At 55.1% G+C, this 24,025-nt stretch overlaps 1 protein-coding gene across 1 annotated transcript in view; it reads right to left on the bottom strand.

The window, feature by feature from the left end:
• The window catches only part of HDAC7 (histone deacetylase 7), a 38,055-nt gene extending 14,657 nt beyond the window's left edge, over window positions 1-23,398 (bottom strand). The window contains 6 exon segments of the mRNA XM_030939889.1: window positions 235-350; window positions 927-1,038; window positions 1,381-1,471; window positions 1,604-1,791; window positions 5,074-5,124; window positions 22,956-23,398. Of these exon segments, the coding sequence (XP_030795749.1) occupies window positions 235-350; window positions 927-1,038; window positions 1,381-1,471; window positions 1,604-1,791; window positions 5,074-5,124; window positions 22,956-22,974 (577 nt within the window). The 5' untranslated portion in view covers window positions 22,975-23,398.
• Between the last annotated feature and the right edge of the window lie 627 nt (window positions 23,399-24,025).

The following is a 24,025-nucleotide window of genomic DNA, read 5'->3' as shown; positions in this document are numbered from 1 at the left end:
CACCAGCGTCACTCAGGCCCCTCTAACCCTTTTTTCCACCCTTTAGTCCCTCAGTCCCAGTCATATCTATCAGTCAAGGAAAGAGAAGGCAGAACCAGAAAGAAGATCCTAGCCTACCAACGATCCCCTGGCCTGGCCCAGTCCAGCCCGCCCACCCCTGCACACTCCTCCCCTACGTCTAAGGCCCTTCCCCCTTCCTTTGCCTGGAAGGTCCCACCTGTTTGTCCAGCTCACCTGTCTTGCGCAGAGGGAAGTGCTCTGGGGGGTCACTGGGCAGGCTGGGAACAGGAGGCAAAAAGCTGCTGAGCATGGAGCGGGCGGCTCCTTCCGTCTCCAGGGGCTCCAGGGTTCTACAGAATGAGTGCCAAGGCTGCTTCAGAGCAGTGAGGACACTGCACAGGCACCACCCTGAGCACCAGCCCTGGGACCTGTGGGGCTGGGCAAGGTGGGGCTGGTAGGAATGGGGACCATCTCCAGGTGGCAGCAGTGGGCCACCTGTCCTCTCTAGCAGCTACAGTGCAGAGCTCTGACCTAGGCATAGAAGCCAGGTGCTTGGTGCGTAGGTGAAGAGCCCACTGGGGGCTCTGTCACCTGCACTAGGAACCTGCTCTGGGAACCAGGACATTTTTGTGCTCAGGGAAAATATAAAGAGAGAAGGGGCTCATGTGCAAGAAAAAAGCCAGTAGGGTGTGTATATGTGTGTGTGAAGGGCCTCGGGTGGGGTGGGAGTGGGGAGAGAATTTAAAGCGAGAAGAGGGCACGTATCAGTTGAGAGAGGGGCTTGGGGGCATTATGTTTAGAGGAAGGTTAAGGACTGGTTGTGGCAGCTGGGGAGGAAGGAGGCGTGTGTGTGTGTTCATGGCTAACTCGGGGGTGGGGGTGGAGGCTGCATGTGGGGTCAGGAGGGCAGGTGAGGAGGGTGTTACCTGTAGGGAATGCCGGGGCTGTTGGAATGGACTGTTCTCTCTAGGGCCGCCTGCTGTTTTTTCAGAATCACCTCCGCCAGCTTCTGCTTGACCACGCTGCTGGCTACAGCACCTGTAGCGGCAGAGTCACGAAGGGGCTGGAGGTGGGTGGACAGGCAGCCTCATGACACTCCCTGGCCACTGCTCTGTCCCCATCCTCAGTAGGAAGCGTCCCAGGGACTCCCCGGGCAAGAGCCAAGCCCGAGGTCCTACCCCTCCCTGAAGCTTCCAGACACTCCCCACCCGACCCCACATCCCACACACATTCACAGGCAGAGCCCAGGCAAGCAGAGGGAAAGCCTCGGCTCAGCTGGCTGCGCCCCTCCCACCTCACCCCTCACAAGCTACAGAGGCAGCCACAGGCACCCGGCTGGTGGGGCTGGGCTGGGCTGGGCTGGGGCGGCCTCCTCCTTACTTCGCTTGCTCTTGTCCTTGTGGAGAAGCTGCCGCAACTCTTGTTCCTGCGGTCCCACCTGCAACTCGGGCATCGGTGTGTCCATGGAGAGCTGTGGGCAGGGCCGGCAGCCCAGAAAAGGACAAGAAGTTGAGGACTGAGACTGGGGTCTAGGGAGGCTGAAGGCGGGGAGGCTGGGGACCAAGCTCAAGGTGGCCCCATGTGCAGGGAGCTCCATCTTTACCCTCATGGGCTCCACCGAGCGCTGCTGCTGCAGGCCTGCTAGGAAGAGGTGGTGGTGCAGGCGCTGGGGACGCTGCAGGGCCAGCAATGTGGGCTCTGGTGGGGGCTCCACTGGGGGCCGCTGGCCCACCCGCAGGTCCATGGGCTGGGGCTGAGGGCCTGGTGTGTCTGCACAGGGCCTGGGGCAGCCTGGGGACAGAGAGAGGGAGCAGGGTAAGCTGGAAAGTTTCTCCTCGGGGGCATGACTACAGCCTGGTCCTCCCTCAGCCTCCCTCATCAGGCTCACTTGACAATGGCAAAACACTCTCATGGGGGTTTCTCCTCACTTAATCCTGTCACGGTCCTGCAAGGTAGGTGTTATCAATTCCATTTTACTTGTGAGAAAAAAGTCACAGAACTGAACACAGTTACACTGTATCGCTGGTGGTGGTGGAATGGAGCCTTCCGACTTCACCACAGTGCTCTTCCACTAAACATGCTCCTCCCTGGGCCTAGGGCTGAGGGCTATGGTGATCTATGATGGGACACTGTCCTATGGTGAGACATTCTTGGCCCTGCCTTCTCCCTCCCTTCATTCCTCCCTGGAATCAGAGGATTTGCCCAGCTGCCCTTTAATGAGTTGGGCTCAAAGGAAGCAATCAGGCAGGCAAACAGGCCCACTTTGTTCCGCCTCCAGCCCCAAGCCTCACAGGCCCTCTGGGTCGCCACCCTCCCATGCTCTATCCCCAGTCATGAGATAAAGTGATGCCTCAAGCCGACAGCCAGCCCTGACCAGCCACGTTGGGCCTGCAAAACCCTGTGCCCAGGGCAGGTTCCTCAGCTCACAGGGCCCATGTGCCCTTGGGCCTGCTCCTGGGTGCCTCCACGGCAGCTCTGGGCCTGGCATCGTCAGGATGGCAGGCACGGCTGCCTCTTCTCAAGAATCCTCTGCACCCATGCTAGAAGCACCCTGCCAAGGCTGTGGGTGCAGGGGCTATTTATAACTAGCCACCAGACTAGGGTCCATGCCAGCATAGCCAGTTGGACCAGGCTGGGCTGAGCAGCCAGAGAGGCTGAGACACTGGGAGATGGAGCTGTTGCATCGGGCTTATCCTGGAGAAGGGGAAGTGGGTGGGGTGGGAGCAGGCCGGCCCCATGGGGGGGGCACACAAGTGGAGAAGCCTTCCTGGAGAGGTCTTCTTCAGCAATTCCAAAGCTGGGCATCTCCCAGTAGGGCAGCCACAGACTGTCCTCAGGGATTGGGGCTGAGGAGGGCTGGAAAGGCCTGTGGCAAAGCACCAGTCCAGGAGTCAGAAATCATAGCCTCCAGGCCCAAGCCAGCCACTCCTAACCACAATCTTTACATCTACAGCACTTGCGAGTGAACATGTACAAAACCCTCTCACCTCATCAACCCACTGGCCCTGGGGGGTAGTCATTACGATCTCGTTATTCTAAACAAGGCAACTGAGTCTCGGAGGTGAAGGGCCCTATCCAAAGTCACCCAGCTAGGGGCAGAGCTAACATGGGTTCTGGTCCTACCAAGGCAGGTACTCCAGTTTTCCACCAACTTTCAGTAATTCACCTCCCCTCAAGGGGCTTTCTCACTAAGCAAAGAACAGGGGTTTGCAGTAGGCTGTCATGAAAGGGCATTCACTCTAACATTCCCTGACTGTGACATGAACACAAGACAGGAGCCCAGCAAGGAGGTGCCCGCCATGCCCCCCGAATATTAAGAGGCCCAGAGGGACGGTGATGGCTATGCACCCAGATGCCGCCCGCAGTAGAAAATGCACAGTTTTGATGCCCCACCCCTTGTTCACGGTGCCTCTCGAGAAATCCGGATTCTCATTTGGGTTGAGTCTGGGTTTCGAATACGAAAACACTCCTGCCCCAGGAAGGGTTTCAGTCCTTCCATGTTCTGTGTCCTGGTTTCCCGGGGTGACTCCCCTGATTATGCAAGAGGGGCCTGTGGGAACCAAGGCCAGCCACCTGAACCGAAGACCAGTGGCTTCAGCCACACACGGATTGTGAGCAGCCCCCAGCAGCGGCCCTTCCCCTCACACTCGGCATGGCCACTGCCTCCACAGCAGAAGGGAATACAGGATGGGCTCTGCCTGGAGCCCTGGAAATACTTTTTGGGGTGCTGTAGCACTCCTGAGGCTCCAGAGTCTGGTCCTAACTTGACTTCTCTCAACTTGGTCTGCATCTGAACATGAACCCTCCACCTTGGCCATCAGCTTCCATCTGTCACAAATCCACATCTCTTCTGTTCTCTGACCTTTTGTTCACAATGTCCCCCTGCCTGTGCTGTCCTCATCCCTACATTCTACTTTTCCAAATCCTACTCTCTGCTCAAAGCTCAGCTGGAGTCCTCCCTCATCCCTGGACCCAGCCAGCGTCTAGCATCCCTCCCTGTTTTGGACTCCAATCATGTGGCCGTTCCATACCAGGATCAGTGATCTGTGGGCAGGCACCATGTCTGAGTTAAGCTCCATAGGGCGGGGACTTGGTTTCATGCATTGCTTATTATTCCCAGCACCTAGAATAGTACCTACCACATGACAGGCACTCCACAAACATAGAATCAATGAATAAATCGGTGTCTCTCCTAAAATGTCGAGGAAAGTACCCTGGCACAGAGACAGAGCTCATTAATGATTCTTGTACAAATGGATAAACTCATGAATCAGTGTCCTCTCACTGGGACTGGTCACATTACTGCATTCTACTATTTTTTTTTCTCTTTGTATTTGTGTTTGCTTCCTCCCTAACCTGCCTGTTAGCTTTTCAACAGCCAGGACTAAAGCAAGGAGGATACCTGGACTCCATTTCTCCCTGCTATATGGAATTACTAGGCATCAGGCTGTGTATCTTGCACTCAGTAGGCCCTCAGTTGCTATTGGCTGCGCTGAAGGAAGGGCAGACCGCGTCTAGTCCAGACCTGGCCCTATGGGCATGTCCTAAACCAAAGCAGCAGCAGGAAGTCCAGTCCTTCCCCAGGGCAGACTAGCAGCAGAGAAGGCTCGGGCCAGCAGAGGGAGGAGGTGCAGGCAGTGAGAGAACACTTCCCCTCCAGCAGAGCAAGGGCTCTGCAAGGGCTGCCATGCCCACCTTGCAGAGCCGGTGTGAGAACCGAATGAGTCCACACACAAGAACACACCTTGCCTGGTGCCTGACATGGGGCAGGGATCTCAGCATAAATATTAGCTTCTTACTTTCCTTCCTGTTTCACTGCTCCCAGCAAGAACAAGAAGGGCATCCTGTGTTTCCTTTTCCTGTTGTGTTTCCCAGCACTGCGCCCAGCCAGCATCCAGAGCTGCCTCTCTTACCCCGGCTCCTCGCCCCTCCCTGGAGCCCCCACCTCCTGGCTCTCTGGCAGATCAGGCAGCGATCCTGCTTCTCCAACCCCTCAGCTTCTCGCCTTCTTACAGCCTTTCCACCCCTCATCTTCCATTCCCTACCATGGGCTTCCCTGGGCTTGACTCTTACCTGTGCCAGTGGGGCTGCGATAGTGGGCACCCGGGCTCACCTGGGTCCCATCTGTAGAGAGAAGAGAGACGGAGTGAAAGAGCTGCAGGGAGGGGTGAGGAGAGGGAGCAGGAAGGAAAGAGGGTCAAGCCAGACCTGCTCCCTGCCACTCCAAGCTTGAGCACGCCAAAGCCTGGGACCTCCACCAGAAGTTAATCAAAATGAGAAGACCCTACCCCATTCGACTTCTCCAATCCCCCTGCTGGCGAAAAGGGCTCCCAGCTCCCTCTTCCTCAAGTCACTCACTCTAAATGACTCCAGCTCAGACAGAACAAGAACCGAAGGAGGCCTCAGGTCACCTAGCAATGCCCTTAGCCCTCCCTCCTGTGGTCAGATACGATCTTCCCTGGGCAGCCAAACCAGGCTCCCATCGCCCGAGGGAAAGAAGAGGGCCAAGAGGTGAGGTGGGGCCAGAGGTGGGAGAGCCCGGCTGGGGGGACGGCTGTGGGGGCAGGAGGAGATGGGGAGGAACAGGCCTGGAGAGAGGGAACCTGGCCTGCTCAGAGCCTCCCAAGTGGGAGTGAAAGGAGCAGGAGGGGACACAGAGGTTTCCAGAGTGGGGGAGGGACTGGGTCACGGCCCGGAGGTCAAGTCAGATCCGGTGGGAATTGTGAAGTGGTAAGGGCAGGAGTGCACAGCCTAAGGACTCCGTAGTGCAGACCCTTTTCCTCATACTGCCCCATCCTATGTCCTGCTGCCTCTGTTTCCTCAGAGAAGGGACCTACTCAGCCTCTTTCCCAGATTATCTGAGACAGAAATCTTTTCTTTTGGAAATGGCTACCTCTTCTAAGCCCAACAGGAAAACCTATAGCTGGTCAGATTTTCTGGTCAGCAGCAGAAGGTCCCCAGGGGATGTGGAGGCCGGCGGGGGTTGGAGAAGACAGAGATGAGTCCTGAGGCCACCTGTCCAAGACAGACAGCTTTCCCTCTTGCTGTCCAGTTCAGGGTCAAGGGGACAGGAGGCCAGGAGACCCAGAGGCTGCCTGGAGGGGGTACTGGGTGGACACAGAAGCCCTCTGCTGGCCAGACTTGGGGCAAAAGGGGTATTTTTTGAGAAACTGCCAGGGTGCTCCTTTGGTTCTGTGTCACAGAGGCAGCCACAGTTCCTCTTCAGAGCTGAGAAATGAGAACTTCCTGCAGGCAGGCGCTGCTGGGGGAGGGGGCAGCCTGGGCACAGGGAGACTCCCACCGACTGCCCTCAAAAAATCCCACGCTTTGGGTGACAAAGTTCGGTCAGAAAATGCTGCTCGACCTATTTAAATTCTGCCCATCCTCTGAGGTCCAGCCCAAGTCCACCTCCTTGGGAAGCTCCCCGTGACCTCCCCCTCCTCCTTTTCCACAGCACTCGCTCTGTGTCTACTACCTTGACCTATTTAAATTCTGCCCATCCTCTGAGGTCCAGCCCAAGTCCACCTCCTTGGGAAGCTCCCCGTGACCTCCCCTCCTCCTTTTCCACAGCACTCGCTCTGTGTCTACTACCTTGACACTTCATTTATCATGATCTCTGCGGTGCCCTGTGGGAGCCATGGCCATCTGCACCAAACACCTCACTGGGCACATGGCAGGATCTGTTAGTAACTGGCAAACCAAATACAATGACTCTCTCCTGACAACCTGCCTGAGACAGAGCATGCTTATTTCTCAAGGTGGTGGGCCTCAGAGGCAAACTCCCCTCCCCACGACATGGTAACCCCCAATCCCAGGCTTTCTTATACCTCTTCTTTCTTCTGCAGGACCTAGTCCTCCCAGAGGTTTCTGGACTGGGCTCCAGGGTGCACTCCCAGAGACTGTGTCAGGCTGAGTCCCCTGCCTCCTGGGAATTCTGTCCCACCTCCCCAGTCCCTACCCAGGGGCTGGTCAGAAGCATTCATGCTTGGGAGCAGAGCCAGGTTCTCTGCGCCTTGCTCCCCTGGTAACCACAGATTTTGGACACCATGCACTCTCTGGATAGGAGAAAAATTAATGACCCTGAACTCTGTGGTGTTGGCTACCAGGACCCAAAAGGATGTTTTGTGGTGATAATCCATAATAAAAAGTCTGTCCAGAAAAGCTGTGTGCATGTGTGTGTGTATGTTGGCAATGGGGGCTGCTTCCAATAGCAACTTCTGGAAAAAGTTCTGCTTTTCCCCCGTTCCCTGGCCCCGTGCTGAGGGCCATCAAGTTCAGAAGAACCCAGAGCAACAGAGATAAGACCTGGGAACAGCTCTCTTTGTGTCCTAGAGAGAGGAAAGGTATCTAATGGCACCCCGTTAGTAGCTGAACTAAAGCCAGAACATGAACATCCTGCATCCCAGTTCTGGCTTGAGTGTGGGGACCTCTTTTCCCATCACTGCCTCTCTCCAAGGGCTGTTACTACTAATTTGGGGTCAGCCTGAAAAAAAAAAAAGAGAAGTAAATGGACCCAAGGTACCAGGAATACTATCTAGCACTGGAACCTTCTCCACATGGCTCTCTGCCAGGTTGGAGAACTCTCCTTTTTGGAATCCTGGCTACTCTACCCTTTTCTATCTTCTTTGGAGGCAACTGCAGTCAGACTTAAGAAACAGTTTACTTGGCACTGGGGCACGTGGGCCAGCAAGTCACCTTCTTAAACCAGAACACCTGATTTTACCCAAAAACCTGTGGAGCCCCTGTTCCAATGGGTGCACCCCAGCCCTCAGCAACCTCCAGAGTAGAGAGTAGATACAAACACAATTCTAAGCACCTGGAACAAACTGACCTCCCTACTGCTCCTACCTTATTGCCTCAGGCTCCAGTCTTGGTCCTCCCTGCCCAGCAGGTATGACTTTGCCTCCTAGATCTGCACAAGGTGGATGAAAACCTGAGCCTTGCCGACCACCTGCTCTCCCAGGAGCTTCATGTCTTCAGTGGGACAGAAAGGAGCACTGCCACCTAGAATGCCCCCTCCCAATGCCTCCAGGGTCTTTTTTTGTTTTTGTTTTTTTGAGGTACGGTCTTGTTCTGATGCCCAGGCTGGAGTGCAGTGGTGTGAACAAGGCTCACTGCAGAGTTGACCTCCTGGGTTCAGGCGATTCTCCTGCCTCAGCCTCCCGAGTAGCTGGGACTACAGTATGCACCACCATGCCTGGCTAAATTTTTTTGTTTTGGTTTGTTTTTTTGTAGAGACAAAGTCTTCCCCTGTTGCCCAGGCTGGTCTATAACTCCTGGGCTCAAGCGATCCTCCTCGCTCACCTTCAATGTCTTTGTTGAGGCTGTTCCCACCTCCCTGGACTCTTGATTAGCTGAAAAGGAAGCAGCAGCAAGAAGACCTAGGCCCCAGCAGCAAGAGGAAAGCAGGCAGTGGCAGGAGGCCATAGTCCTGGGTTCAGAGCTGACTCCCTTCACACCCGAGGTTGCTGTCTCTGGTTCTCTTTCCCTGACATAGGCTGGAAAAAGCTTGAGTCTCCATGGGGCTGGCAGAGAAGATGAAGGCTGGTGGTGAAATAGCTTCAGGAAGATCCAAGAATAAACAAACAGGAGAAAGAACACTGTGGTTGCCAGGCCTCCCTGACACAGGGTGGGGGCTGAGCACAGAGGATCAGCTCCTCTTCCAGGCTTTAGAGATCATTCAGACCAACACTCTCATTTGATACAGGAGGAAAGAGAAAGAAGGGGCGAGGTCACAGCCACCCAGCCAGCCAGTGGTCCAGCCAGGCCAGACCAGTACAGGGGTCGACCCCGAATGCAGGTACTACTTCCATGGGAAGTCACTGATCTAGGGGTTGAAAAGACAGAAATACGAGCGAAACCTGGTTCTCACTTTCAAGGAGTTTAGAATACAGCCTGCAGCCTTAAACATATTTGAACAAGTACAATACTTGCAGATACTAAAAAAATTCAGAGAGCCCAAAAGTTGTTAGGATAAGTTTCTCATTCATCCCAGACTCCCTAGAACTTCCCTGGAAGCCACCCTTTCTAACAGCTTCTTGTGTCTCCCTTCCAGAATTCTCTACACTGCTCATGGATTGGCACTGAATGCTTCTTGCTTAGATTTATCCAGAATCCAGCAGGGGGCTCAGAGTGGGCTGGAAGCCCCCGCCACATGAGGTCTGGCAGGCCACAAAATGTGAGGGAATCGAAGGTCTGAAGCACACACGACATTTGCTTTACAGTCAGATGGGACTGGGTTTAAGACCCGACTCCCTCAGTGACTGGCAAGGCAAGCCAGAAACACAATTTAACCTGCTTAGGCTGCCCCATCTGTAACCAGGAGATAAGAATACCTACTTCAGGCTGGGCGTGGGGGCTCACGCCTATAATCTTAGAAATTTGGGAGGCCAAGACGGGCAGATTACTTGAGGTCGGGAGTTCGAGACCAGCTTGGCCAACATGGTGAAATCCCATCTCTAATAAAAATACAAAAATTAGGCATGGTGGCGGGAGCATGTAGTCCCAGCTACTTGGGAGGCTGAGGCACAAGAATTGCTTGAACCCAGGAGGTGGAGGCTGCAGCAAGCTGAGATTACACCACTGTACTCCAGCCTGGGCGACAGAGCAAGACTCTGTCTCAAAAACAACAACAACAACAAAACAAAAGAATACCTACTTCAAAGAGGTCACCCGAGATTAGCAATGCTGTCTGTGATGCACCCAGCACATGTGGGGTGGGGGGGGGGGGTGGTTTCCTTCGTGGTAGTTTGCCTGCTGCACTTGTCTGCAGCCTCCTTCCTGGCATTAGCATTTCAGTGTCTGCTCCCAACTCTCCTCCCTCCTCTACCACAGACCATTTTCTCCTGGATGCATGCCCCTGCCCCATCTCGCTCGTTCGCTCTTTTTTTTTTTTTTTTTTTTTGAGATGGAGTCTTGCTCTGTCACCCAGGCTGGAGTGCAGTGGCACAATCTCAGCTCACTGCAACCTCTGCCTCCTGGGTTCAAGCAATTCTCCTCCCTCAGCCTCCCAAGTAGCTGGGACTACAGGCATGAGCCACCAAGCTCAGCTAATTTTTGTATTTTTAGTAGAGACGGTGTTTTGCCATGTTGGCCAGGCTGGTCTCAAACCCCCGTCCTCAGGTGATTTGCCCACCTCAGCTTCCCAAAGTGTTAGGATTACAGGTGTGAGCCACTGTGCCCAGCCCCCTGCCCTATCTCTTATCGCCAGCCTCTCCCAACTCTTCCCTTTCTCTTTCACCTGAACTTTTGTAAGCGAACACCTTATTATGTGCTAGGAGTTGTTCTAAGTGCCTTACATTTGCTAACTGATCTAGTCCTCATGGCAAATCTATGAGGTATTTTTTGTTTTATCCCCATTAGGTAAATGAGTACACTGAGGCCCAGCAGTATTAGATAACTTGTCTGAGGCCACAGACAAGTGGTAGAGGTTCAGCTGGGACTTGAGCCCAGGAAATTGGGCTTCAGAATCCACGCTCTCAACCAATACACTCTACCCCTCCTCTCCAGCATTCCCATTCGCCACAGGCTAGCCAGCACAGGACACATGCAGGACCTAGATGGGCATGCAGAAAGATGAAAAAAATCACACAGACCCACAGAGACCCATGCCAGCAGCAATCCCCAGCCTTGTGCAGGTGAGAGGGCAGAAGCTATGTCATCTTTGGGTACCCATGAAGACAATCCCAAAGAATCATTTGGAGCAACTGTTGACTTTGTAGAAACCAAGCAATGATTTGGGACTGTATGCTGGGAATAGGTGGCTGGCAATGGGTTGGGGTCTTAGAGGACCCTCAGCTCCAACTCCCCTGCTCTCAGTGCCCTGCCATATCCCTTCTCTAGAAGTTCCCAAGTCCCTCTAGGACTCTCTCATTAGCATCCCAAAGCAAGCTCCACCATTTCTCTGTATTGGCAGAGGAGCCAGCTGCCCATCAGGGCAGCGGCTTAACTGCCAGGTGAGCCAGCCAGGATGTCTGCCTACCCAGACGAAGGCCTCCGTCAGTCCGAGGCAAGGGGACAGAGAAGCTCCTGCACACCAAGCAGGAGGCTGGATATATGGGTGGCAAGGCCAGCCTCCTGCCTCCACAGCGAGCGTGCCTCTTTCTTGCCACCTCGGGGCAGCTGGGGCCCTGAGGCAGCTATTTTTAGCTCTTGACACCTGGGTATTTTGCAGCCGCAGGATGTCCGGTTTGGAGTCTCTTTCTGGGAATCCCACACACGGCTGTTGTAAACAGCCCCACGCAGCGGCCGCCTGAGCAAGGAGCCAGCGTCGCCCCCCACCCCACCTCCACTTCTGCTGTTTGAGATGAATCAAACAGGAAGCAGATGTAACCATGGCAGCAGCGGCTTGAGCTCCCTGGGGGTGGGAAAGCATCCTCCCTGGTTCTTTGTCCCCCACCCCAGATCCCCAGCTCCACCCTGTGGCCTCTCAAGGATGGAGACCTGGCAGAACCTGAGGCCAGGGAGCTGGGCCATTCTGAGTTGCGTATGGCTGTCGGTTTCTGGGCCTGGCACTCTCTGGGGACCCTTACTGACCTCTGACAGAGAAAAACAGGGGTCCTCCCAGCCCTGTCCACCTCCCGGGACCTCTTGGGCCACCACTCAGCCTCCTTACAAGTCCATTGTGAAGGGGAGGGCATAGCTACTTCCTGGGGTGGCAGGCCTGGAGGGCCTGCATCTACTTCCTATTACCCATGGCCTTCGGCTTATAGCCTGGCCTGCCCCTGCACTGCTCTGCCCACTTAGGGAATTCCTGAGCCAGTGGGTTCCCCTAGTCCACACTACCCTAGGATTTCTCAGTTCCGAAAAGCCCTCAAAGACATAAGTTCCACACTCATCCTCACTCCTCTGCTCCAGTATCTCCAGTCCCGGAGATAGGAAGTTCACCATGATGTCTAACCACAATCTGTCCTATCATAAGCAAAACATCCTGAGCAGGCAAGATTTGAGGCCCTATCTGTAACATGGGGATAAGTCGGCCAGTTTCTGCCTTCATCTCTCCCCTTCTCCCCTACCCCTCTAGTGCCCCACTTAGACCAGCTGCTCCCTCTTAGCAGCCAGTGGGAGCCAGTCTTTCTCAAGGGCCAGTGTTTGCCCCAACAGGAAGCACAGTCACTGGCCCAGGCTGCCTCTAGGGGCGGCTTCTTCTCCCCTCTGAGATGTCACACTCATTCCCTTGCTCTCCTTGTCACCCCAGTTCCTGGGCCTTCCTCGGGCTGACCCTGCCCCTCTATGTACCCTACTCCTGCTTTGCCCACTGGTTCTGCCTCTCCCAGCTGCAGGCCGAGAGAGGAGATGTGCGTTCCTCACTCTTCTTACCTGTGCCACCCACAAGGCCACACAGCCCATTCCCAAGACTGCCAGGGAAATGTTTAGGTTACAATATCAACAATAGTTATGTTATTTTAATAAATTAATAATATTAATAATGACCAATCATGTGTTAATGCTTACTGTGTGCTGGCTATTGTCCCAGGCATTTTTGGCGGGGGGAGGGCAACCTCCTCCCACTAAGCATTATTTATTTATTTATTTTTAATTTTTATTTTTTTTGAGATTGAGTCTCACTGTGTCGCCCAGGCTGGAGTACAGTGGCACGATCTTGGCTCACTTCAACCTCTGCCTCCCGGGTTCAAGCGATTCTCCTGCCTCAGCCTCCTGAGTAGCTGGGATTACAGGCATGCGCCAACACGCCCGGCTAATTTTTGTATATTTAGTAGAGATGGAGTTTCACCCTGTTGATCAGGCTGGTCTCGAACTCCCAACCTCAAGTGATACGCCCGCCTCAGCCTCCCAAAGTGCTGGCATTATAGGCGTGAGCCACTGCGCCAGGCCCACACTAAGCATTTTAATTGTACTATTGCAAGTAGTCCTCACAATTCTGTAAGGCAGATACTGCTTTGTCTGCTTTGTTTTGTTTTTGAGACAGAGTTTCACTCTGTCACGCAGACTAGAGTGCAGTCGCACGATCTCAGCTGACTGCAACCTCTGCCTCCGGGATTCAAGTGATTCTCCTGCCTCAGCCTCCCAAATAGCTGGGATTACAGATGCAAGCCACCATGCCCAGCTAATTTTTGTATTTTGGTAGAGATGGGATTTCGTTATGTTGGCCAGGCTGGTCTCAAACTCCTGAACTCACTCAATCCACCCACCTTAGCCTCCTAAAGTTCTGGGATTACAGGCATGAACCACCGCGCCCGGCCTATATACTGTTATTATTCTAATTTTGCAAATGAGGAAACTGAGGCTACGAGAGGTTCAGAAACTTGCTGAGGTCACACAGATGGTATGTGGAGCTGCTGGGACTCCAGAACCTAAGCTTAGCATCGGTACACTGGCGTGGACTTCTTAACTCAGCCTGCCTCCTAGTAGCGGATGAAGTGAGACCACCAAGGTGACAAGGGGATGCAAGACACAGTGAGGTCCTAGGGTATGCTCCCAGTGCCAGCCTGTTCCCACAAAGTGCACTGTGTTCCACCCCTGCCATCCTCCCTTCCTTTTTCATCATCTATTTCCCTTACTTTTTAAATGTACATTTTACCATTTTAAAGTGTACCATTTAAACACTTTTTACAGTGTTTTCTGTTAGTTGCCTCCAGCAGGGTATAACTAAACAAGCAAACCTCCCAGGGTTGCCACAGAGGATCAAACACTGCGTGAGCTCTCTGGAAACTGTCAAGCCCTCTACAAAATGTGGGTTGCATAACCAGAGCAAGTCACCCTCAGAGTGGGTACTTGGGGGTAAATTCCCTTGGGAGGAAAAGGTCTCTCTCTCTCTCTCTCTCTCTCTCTCTCTCTCTCTCTCTCTCTCCCTCTCCCTCTCCCTCTCCCTCTCCCTCTCTCTGTCTGTCTCTCTCCTCCCCCTCTCACATGCAGCCTTGGGCAGGTGGAAGGGCTGGAAGCACCCACAAGTGCAAAAGGGAGCACCTACCTTCAGGGCCGCTTCCTGGGGACTAGGAACACAGCCACATGGCTATCAGCATCCCTGGATCTGGGGCAGAGGAAGGCAAAAACCACAATGGAGACCCTGGTCTGCACTCAGTAAGAACCAGGCAAACCAAACTGAGGCATCTCAGATGTGAACAGCCACAAGCTGTGAATCCTGACACTCACAGGGATGTCACATTAACATTAATGACAGTAAATACCCTAGAGGTCCCATCCCAGTGGTGCTCTAGAATCCCCCTCCTTTTGCCTATTATTTTGGAAGATGGCAGAAGTCTAGTGGGCAGATTCTCCAGGTGACCTGATTCCCTTTTGAAGTCAGGCTGTCCTTGAGACTTGGTTGAAGGGGTTTTTCCAGATCACAAATACAACTAGGGTGCTCACACAGCCTTCAGGTCACTCAACAGACAGATGCATGGTCCTAGGTACTGATGTGGACAAACCAGCTGTAAGGACAATTTCTGGCCAACTGGGAATTCAGTAAGATGAACATTTACCGTAATGGAAGGTGGAAATCACTGATTGAAAAAACAGTATATGCAGAGTAATCTCATTTTCATAAAAATTACAACACACAAAGACACACAAGGAAATGGAAAGATGTGCAGTGATCTCTGACTGACGGGTCTGTAATATTTTTTATTTTTTAGCTTTTGCTGGTTTGTCCTGAGTATCCACAATGCACATGGACTGCCTCTGTAATAATTAAGCAGCATATATACGTACATAGACACAGCCCATGGTAGCAAAGTCAAAGTGTGACCTCGGGCTCCCGTGAGAATTAGTCCACAGGGCTTTCATCGCCCCCGTGTCTTCTTGGACCATACATCCTCTGAGGTTCCGTGTTATCTACAACCTAGCTTCCTCTGCCTCTCCTGAATCTCTCCAAGGGCCTAGCACAGGGCTGGGCACAAAGTCAGGACTTACTTAATGAATGCCTTCTGGCTGAATAATGATCATTTCCTGAAAGAAATGCCTCATGCCTCTTCCAGAGCCGCTGTGCTGGGAATACTCACTGCTGACATCACTGACCTGCCCACCCCTCCTCTGTTCTTCATAAGAGCAACAAGGGAAGGGCTAATATAAAGGTCACCCCAGCAGATGCTGGCAAGGTACTCCACATCAGGGCTATCAGGGCAGCCCCGTCCCAGACCCTCCCCAGGCTGCCACGGCAGCCCCTCTCCAGGGCCAGCTGGCTTCAAGGCCTTGGGGTCCCTCCTCGCCCTGCCTCACTGGGTGAGACTGGGGGAGGAGTGAACAAGAGAAGCAGGGGTCCACCCTATGACTTCTGGCTACAGCTCTGGCTGTTCCAGGCCCTGATGGGTGGAGGAATCTGGAACAGGGATTTGGCCTGGTTTTTTCTGTGAACTGGGGCTAGGCCCAGTTTCTGTTCTTCGTGTCTGCAACATTCCCTATCCCTGACCTTCAAAAAATATGAACAATAACATTAATAATGATGATGAATATTCAGTGAGCACTGACTTCATACCAGCACGGAGCTAACTTTATTTACATTATCTCCTTTAATCTTCATAGCAACTCCATAAAGTTGAAACTGTGATTATTTTCACATTACAGATGGAGAAGTGGAGGCACAGAGCAAAATGTGCCCATACTCACACTTGAAGGAGAAACCAAGACTCAGCCAAGGCCATCCCATTCCTCCCTCTGCGTCCTTACAGGATGCTCTCCTGCCAGGCGTTGCCATATATACAGTAGGATCTAAGGCAATAATTAACATCTGCAGAGTGCTTTAAGCACCAAGTGTTTACATATGCTTAAAGAAAAGCCCCACTTGAAACTAGGAAATTAAGTCTCAGAGCCATCTGCATCCTTACTCAAGATCCCAGACCTTTCGACTTAGATTCAAACTCAGGTCTCTGGCGTCAGAATGGCACATTTCTTCCCTATTATCACACGATGCCCCTGGCTCACACTCAAGGCGGCCCCGGTTGCCTGCAAGGGAGAGTCACACCTCCTTTAGCGCTGGAATCCGGGGGGCGAAGACTGCGCTCTGCCCCTCGCTCCGTGGGGGTGGGGTGCTGCGCCAGCACCTCCTCAGCGTCTCCGCCGTGACTCACTCCCGGGACCCAGGGGAAGCACAGCCCTGCGCTGCGGGCAAACATCGTCCGCCGCCCGCCCCGCCTCCAGCTCCCCGCCTCCACATTTGCTAACCGAAACAAGGCTGCTGCTATTTTTAACCCTCCAGCTCCCCCTTGCCTGGGGCTCCCCCCTTCACCTCCCCACCCCCCGCACCAGCCGGGTGCCACCAGCCTGTCATTCTGAGAGCAGTTCTACAACCTGAACGCGCCCGGGAGGGCGCAGCGGAGGCCCCGGACGTGCAGGTTTGTGGGGCAAGCAAAACAAGACGGTTACAGCCCAGTCGCCGAATTCCCCCACCCCAGACTCTTTCCGAACCTGTCACTCCCCGACTGCCCTGCTCCTCCTGCCATTCTGGGGGCTGGGGTAGAGGAGAATGGGACTTCTGGGCTGGGGTCACCTCAGGAGTCTAAGCTCGGCTCCTTGGAACGGGCCCTGCAGGGAGGAAGCTGAACTGAAGGGGAATGGAGTTCCCCTACGGATCCCCAGGGTGAGAGGCTGACCCTATAGGCCCAAAGCTTCTGACCACCAGGGTTTACAATCCCTGCAGGCAACATGGAGGAAAAAGGAAGTGGTGTGGAGACAGGGTGGGGATGGTGAGCTTAGCCCAGGGCCCTCCTCAGGAGGAGAAGTCCCCTCCCCATCCTGCTGTGGGGGCTGTGGAGCTTGGGTGGGGAAGGCCTGGGAGTGGGGAAGAGCACTGACCAGCCTCCAGAGAGGCCCAGGGTGGAAGACAGCCTTGGCAGTGTGCAGGGGGGAAAGCAGGCCTGGTGTCAGGGCTCCTTTGACACTCAAGAATCTAAGGAAAGGGCCAGGCAACACCTTCCTGCAGCCTGAAGCTCTGAGTTCCCAGGAAAACCTTCCTGGGAGAAGACGTTGGAGGTGAGAGGGGGTGAGGCCTGCTGGTCTAGAGCCGAAACCTGACACCCCAGTTGCTGATGTGAAAGTTAACCTCCTGAGAGGGGTGAAGCCCTAGAGCTGCAGGTGGACCAGACCGGGGCATTTCCTCCCAGCTGATGTAGAGCCGGCGGCTTGAATCAGCCCCATCTGGCCATCTGGTCTCAGAGTCTCCCCCAGTTTGGGCAGCAGATTCCAAGGGCCCAGGAGAGACACTGGAGAGCCCAGCCAAAGGGCCATCTGGGCTCAGGTCTTCCCCGTGTGCCTCTCCTGTCCCAGCCTCCAGCCCTCCCTTGAGCCCTGTCCTCTCTTGTCTCGACCCCAGCCCTTCTTTCTGGTTCTGTCCTCTCTTCCAGGGCCCAGGTCCTCTCTAGGCCTTGACCCTCTCTCTTTGGTGATTCCTGAGCCAAGTAAATAAATCCCAGCGGCCACAGAGGCAGCAGGCTAGACCAGAGGGGAGGGACTTGGCACAGCAGTTCCCCAACTGGGGAGATGGTGGAGAAGGGAAGGAGGTAGGAGGAAGGTGAAACAGGAGAGCTCCTGGGGAGATGCGGCCTCCTTCTCAACATTCAGTATGGCCACAGGGCCCTGAACTCAGACCCATGGAAGAAAAAGGGTGCTCCCCAAGCAAGGAAGTGGCCTTGATCTTGGCCTTGTACAGCACCCCCTTCTGCTCTCCCCTCTGCTAGCCTTTGGGGATGCTTGAGGCGAGGAGACTGCTATCTTCCATGCCAAGTGAGAGGCTGGCAATTCAGCTCCAACCCTCAGCCACTGCTCAACCCAGGGCCTCCACCTGGATCCAGAGAGTTCCCAAGCACGGCTCCAGAGGCTCTGACAGCTCAGTTCCAGCCTGGGGAGGCGAGAGACGGCATCAGTGTCACCTTCTGAGGCAGTCCTCCCCTGGCCACCCTATCAAAGGAAGTCCCACCTTGTTATTCTCTATTGCCATACCTCGTTCATTTCCTTCTTAAGGCTTATCACAGTGTGTAACTAGTCACACATACTCATTCCTTTACTTGCCTACTTGTTCTGTTTGTCTTCTCCACAAGAGTGGAAGTTCCCTGAGGTCAGATGTTGTGCCTATGTGTTCACTGAGTATCTGTACCCAGTGCCTGGAACATTGCAAGGCTCAGCTAGGATCCAGTGAATGGATGAATTGCTGAATGACTGGCTCAGCAACATGGTTCCCTGGTTGCCAACACTGACCTTTAGGGATGACACTCAACAGTTCCAGGAGTTCTCCAAAAAGGAGGCAGCAGAATGTACCAGGAAGAACAAGATCAGAAAACAGGAAAGCCAAGACCCCAGGGAAAGATCAGCCCCAATTAGCACCAGCCCAATCAGGTTCACGTCATCACGAAGTGTAGTTATGAGCACACATGCACACACACACACAGGGGGTAGATGGGTGAGCACAAAGTCCTGGACAGGTCTTAGAAGCCTTGAGTTTTCTCTTGATTCTTCCTCTTAATGGCCCAGCACCTTAGAGAAACTACATACCTTCTGTGAGTCTGTTTCCTCAAAAGAAAAAATGAAGAGGTTGACCCAGGGCAGTGGTCCTCAAATACAGGCTTGCCCCAGGATCACCTGAAGCACCTGTTAAAATCTGGATTCCCAGGCCCCACCCCTCAGATTCTGACTAGTCAATCTGGAATGGGCCTGAGGATCTTAATGTTTTTAATTTTGAGACAAAGTCTCACTCTATTGCCCAGGCTGGAGTGTGGCGGCGCGATCTCGGCCCACTGCAGCCTCCACCTCCTGGGCTCAAGCAATTCTCCTGCCTCAGCCTCCCAAATAGCTGGGACTACAGGCCTGCGCCACTGTGCCCAGCTAAATTTGTATTTTTAGTAGAGATGGGGTTTTGCCTTGTTAGCCAGGCTCATCTCAAACTCCTGCCTTCAAGTGATCTGCCTGTTTCAGCCTCTCAAAGCCACCGCTTCCAGCCAGGAATTTTTTTTTTTTTTTTTAATAGAGTCTTGCTGTTGCCCAGGCTGGAGTGCAATGGCTTGATCTTGGCTCACTGCAACCTCCGCCTCTCAGGTTTAAGCAATTCTCCTGCCTCAGCCTCCCAAGTAGCTGGTATTACAGGCGCACATACCACACCTGGCTAATTTTTTGTATTTTTAGTAGAGATGGGGTTTCACCACATTGGCCAGGCTGGTCTCGAACTCCTGACCTCAGGTGATCCACCTGCCTCGGCCTCCCAAAGTGCTGGGATTACAGGTGTAAGCCAACGCGCCCGCCCGGCCCAGGATCTTTATCTTTAACACATTCCCCAGGTGACTCTGAAGCAAATGGTCAAGGAACCCGCATTTGAGACTCCCGAATGAGATGGTGTTTTACAAGCCAACATCTGGACTTCTATTAAAAAGCCACTCCTGCCCAGGTATATACCCCCAAAAAACATGTCCATGTATTCCATATACCCCACACAGGGCCATAACCTGCAAAGGTGTGCACCATACAGATGATACACATCTGTCTTTTATGTGTGCATACTCCCAAAACACCTAACACAGAACCACCACATAGATCACAAATAGCCCAGAGCCACCAAATCAGCATACACGGCGGGGGGGAAGGGGTACACACACAGATACCCACCACACACCCAGTGTGTGCTCACACACACTTCATGCAGACCCACACTAAACAAACGCTGTCCTGAATTTATTTTGCCTCTGGGAACTGGTCCAGGACCAAAGGAGCTATGCTCTGCTGATGAAAACATCCCTCCCACCTCTGCCACCCCCATCCCTGCCCCTTGCCCCAGGCAGCATGCTACCCACCTCTCCCTTGTAGGAGGAGGGAGACTGGAGGAGGGCAGTGGGGATGGGTTGGAAGGAGGCAGAGGCTAGGCCAGCGACTCAAGCTGCTCAGAGCCCTTCCGGGTGTCCAGCTCCCCTCTTTCCCTCTCCCTTCCCCCCAGAAGATGCCAAAGGGCCTCCACCCAGCCCCCGAGTCCATGCTCACTCAGGCCACTTGCCTAGATTCCCAGGCCCCTGGTCCTAGGGCGCCAAAAGGGTTGGGGAGGTGGCTAGATCTAGGGACTCCTCCTAATACTCAGGCCTCTAAGGAAAGGGCTGTCTGGGGGCACCTTCCTATAGCCCTAAGGCCTGGGGCCTCCAGGGAAGGTTACCACAGAAACAGGGGGAAAATATTACAAGGAAACACAATACCCGGCAGGGTCACCTGCTGACCGGGCTTCCTGCTGTGTTGCCCACCCCCAGCTCACTGCTCTCACAGCCTCCTTCTCCAGCCTTGCCTGGGCCTCCTTACCAAGGCTCTCCTTCCTGCCTCCCAAGAGCTGGAAGAAGCAGTCTTAAGCAGAAACTCTGCCCCTCCGTGGTTTCAAACAACGACAACGAGGATGGCCCAGAGCTGAGCCCCCAACTCCTAATCCTTACCAACCCCTCCTCACCATCACCACAGGAAATCAAAGCTTCCTGCCCCAGAGGAAGTGCCCCATCTAGTGAACAAATCCAACACACACAAACGCATGGTCCTGGGAGCCTCCGGGAGGACAGATGCCCTCCCCCTGGCCCCAGGCCTTATTCAGGCCCTGCTTCCAGCAATACCCCACACCACACTGGAGGCCCCAGTCCCAAGTCTGAGGGCAGGCCAGGAAGAGTCAAGCTGTGGAGGGTGGGCCAGCAGAATGGGCACTGGCAGAGTGAGAAGGCCTGGTTCTGGCCCCACTCTGCCTGCCATTCCCGACTGAGTGACCCTGGGCCTTGCATTAGCTCACCTTCTCTCAGGCCCCTGCCAACTTCAAAATTACCAGCCCTTAATGAAAGGCCAGGAGAAAGAAGGCAAAGAGAGATGGGGTTTCGCCGGGCGCGGTGGCTCACGCCTGTGATCCCAGCTCTCAGGGAGGCAGAAGCGGGAGGATAGCTTTAGCCCAGGAGTTCGAGACCTGCCTGGGTAATACAGTGAGACCCCGTTCTCCACAGAAAGGAAAAAAAAAAAAAAAAAAAAAAGACAAAAAAAAAAAAAGAGAGAGAGATGGGGTTTCACAGGCTTCTGTCTTCCAAGTCCTTGGGCAAGCATGCCCACAGCTACCAGAGGGTCTCCACTCCCTACCCCATCACACATGAGTTTCTCTCTTGCCCAAGGGTTTTATATCAGAATTGAGAAAGTTCCAGCTTCCTTGCCCAGAGGCCACCAAAGACTAAAGCTGAGGTCCATTATCCCTAAGCAAACTGGAGGGAGTGGAGAATGGCACTGAACCTTGATTCTCTTCTCCATAGTCAACGTCTCCTGCTCTGCTCTGAGAAGTGTGCTTGGAATTTTCTCCCCATTTTACTGAAGGGGAAACTGAACTTCAGTGTCAAGGTGGAGTGAACTGCTTAGACATGCAAACTTCCCTGCCCCAAAACACACTGTAAGACCTGGTGGCCACAGAGACACCCACCAAATAAGATCACAAATAGCCCAGAGCCACCAAATCAGGACACAGAGGCCTCGGGAGAACACTGCACCAGGACCATTCCAGGTGCAACACCAGGAGGCAGCTCTGAGCTTGCCTCTGAGCCTGGCCCTGCTGGGCAAGGAGGGACATCAGGGGACTAAAGGCAGAGGACTAGTCCCAATAGATCCAAGACCTGGTTACAGTCTAGGCTTGCTGGGATGGGTACCACTCAGCGGGACTACTCTGTGCCTTAGTTTCCCTCAGAAATGACTGCAGAGAAGAAGAAAATGACTTAATAACTCATGGGTAGCCGCAGCCTATGGAGGAGGAAAAGGTCACCAAAGCGCCTCATTAGAGCGCAGGGACCTGAGTCACAGTCTCCTTCCAGCCCTATGGCTGAATAGGGGTCCTAAGGAAGGTCCCACAGGTCCAGATGCAAGTCCAGGGAACAGGCTGAGAAGTCGATCCTGAGCTCCCAGCAGGGCCGCTGAGGGCCGATGCCCCATTCTCACCCTAGAAAGCGGCAGGCAGAGCTGGGCCTCAGGCAGATGTTGCCTAGGAGAGTGGGCAAGGAGTGTTGGCAGCCAGACAGCCACTGTCCAGATGCAGGGGGAGGCCTTTGGGTGTGCAGGAGGCCTTTGGGTGGCCTCCTCAGCCAGGGGGGATGAGGAGTGAGGAGCAGCCGTGGCTGGGGAGGTCAGACCCAAACAGGCAGCCACAGCGGGAAGCAATGGGGGTGGGGCCACTAGGTGGCCTGAGCGCCCCAAAGGGCTCTCTCCTAGCCCACAGGCCTAGAACCTCTGGTGGTGGGAACCCAGCCCATCCGCCAGATTTGCCGCCTGCTCTCACACTCCCCAACACCAACAGACCCCAGGCCTGGGGGGTGCACATCCTGTCCCCCACCCCTCACACAGCCTGTGGCACCCCCCTTCCAGTGCCGCTGCCGGCATTGACCTCCACAGCTCACTAGGGCACAGGTGTCTCTTCACCCTGATGGGTGAGCAAGGATGGGGGGCGATGCTCAGAGAAACCACTCAGAGACTCCTCCAAGGGACCTCTTTCCCCGCTGAAGGATCTGAGTAGGGCCCTGCCCGGCTCCACGGGATGGGGGCGCTGATGTCCAGCCCCACAAAGCCCAGCCCCAACTCAGTGGGTCCTGCCCTTTGCCCTCGCGCTTCCAAACCTTCCGCCCCGGAGCACCGCCCCCTCGCCGGGCCACCGCTGCCGTCCCTCCCTCCCCGGTTCCTCGGTTCGTCCTCCCCGGGAACAGGGGTGATGGGACGTGGGGCCCGCGCACCGGCGGCCGGGGCCTCCAACTCCCTCCCTCGGGCCTGTTGCTGCCCCGGGGCGGGCGGATGTGGGCGCCCCGCGGGAGGCCCGAGCCCTCTGGCCCCCGGAACCAGCCCCGACCCGGAGCCTGCCAGAGCCCCGCGGAGCCGGGCCGGACAGGCGCGGTCGGGGTGTGCACGCCGGGCTGGGCCCGCGGGGCCGGCCGGAGCCCGAGCCGGAGCCGGAGCCGGGGCCGGAGGCCGAGCCTGGGCGGGCGGCGCTGGGTGCCGCGCGCAGGGCGGGGCGGGGCGGGGGGCGGCCGCCCAGTACTCACCAGCGCCGGGGCTGTGCATCCAGGGGCCGGGGCCCTCAGAGCGGGGGGCTCATGGCTGGGCGGGGGGCTGGGGCGCCGGCCTCACATCCCCCCAGTCGCCGGAGGCTGCAGAGCGACTGTGAGACGGCGAGAGGAAGGGAGGGGGCCGAGAGGGGGAGGGCCCTGGCAGCCCGGCCGGCCGGGTAGGATGACAATGGAAGGAAATGCTTTATCTGAGTCTGAGAGCGGGCCAAGGGGGAGGGGAGGGAGGGGGCAGGCGCTCGCGGCCCTGGGACACACCACCCCGGCAGACACTGCACCGGGCGGCGCACAGGCGGGCCGCAGACACCACGCGCGGCCGGATCGCGGCGGGGTGCGGCGCACGGCCAGGGAGGCAGCGCCGAACCCGGAACGCCGGCCGCGGCCCCGAGCCCGAGCCGCTGCGAGGCGCTCGGTGCAGTGCACAATTCCCGGAAACCCAGCTACCTGGGCGCACGCACCCTCGCATACACAGCGTACACGAGCACGCATCCATGTTTACAAGGGGCAGAATCATTTACACAGCACACACTGGGGCTTCGGGGTGGACCCCAGTGCACACATTACATACCCGTACAGCCCACAAGCACGCGGGCACAGTGGGACACGCGTGGAGTCCCATGTCCCATACAAGGAATCCCAGACGAACACCCCCCACCACACACACACACACACACACACACACACACACACACACACACATAAGCACGACTTGCCTCAGGAAAGTTCCAGGATCTGATTTGAATCACTGCCCAGCCCTCCCCCACTGGCACCCCCCCACACACACACCATGCCTGCTGAGGGGAACGGAAGGGTCCAGCCTGTTCCTATTAAAAGAAAAAGGGTGTGGGGGTGGTGCAGATTTTGAAAGTTTTCTTTTTTTAAAGAAATTTCTCAAGGGATTTCCTTCCCTCCTCTCCTCTTCCTCTCTTCCTCCCATTCCTCTCCCTCCACAACCCCCCTCTTTCCCCCTCCCGGTCCCTATGAGTCAAACTTCAGCAATGTGCCCAGTGTCCCCCAGTGCATTACAGCGGATCACAGAAATGTTCCAG

This window comes from Rhinopithecus roxellana, chromosome 10, assembly GCF_007565055.1.
Source record: "Rhinopithecus roxellana isolate Shanxi Qingling chromosome 10, ASM756505v1, whole genome shotgun sequence".
Lineage (NCBI taxonomy): Eukaryota > Metazoa > Chordata > Mammalia > Primates > Cercopithecidae > Rhinopithecus > Rhinopithecus roxellana.
Note: the sequence above shows the minus strand (reverse complement) of the source record. Positions and strands in the feature narration are given on the sequence as shown.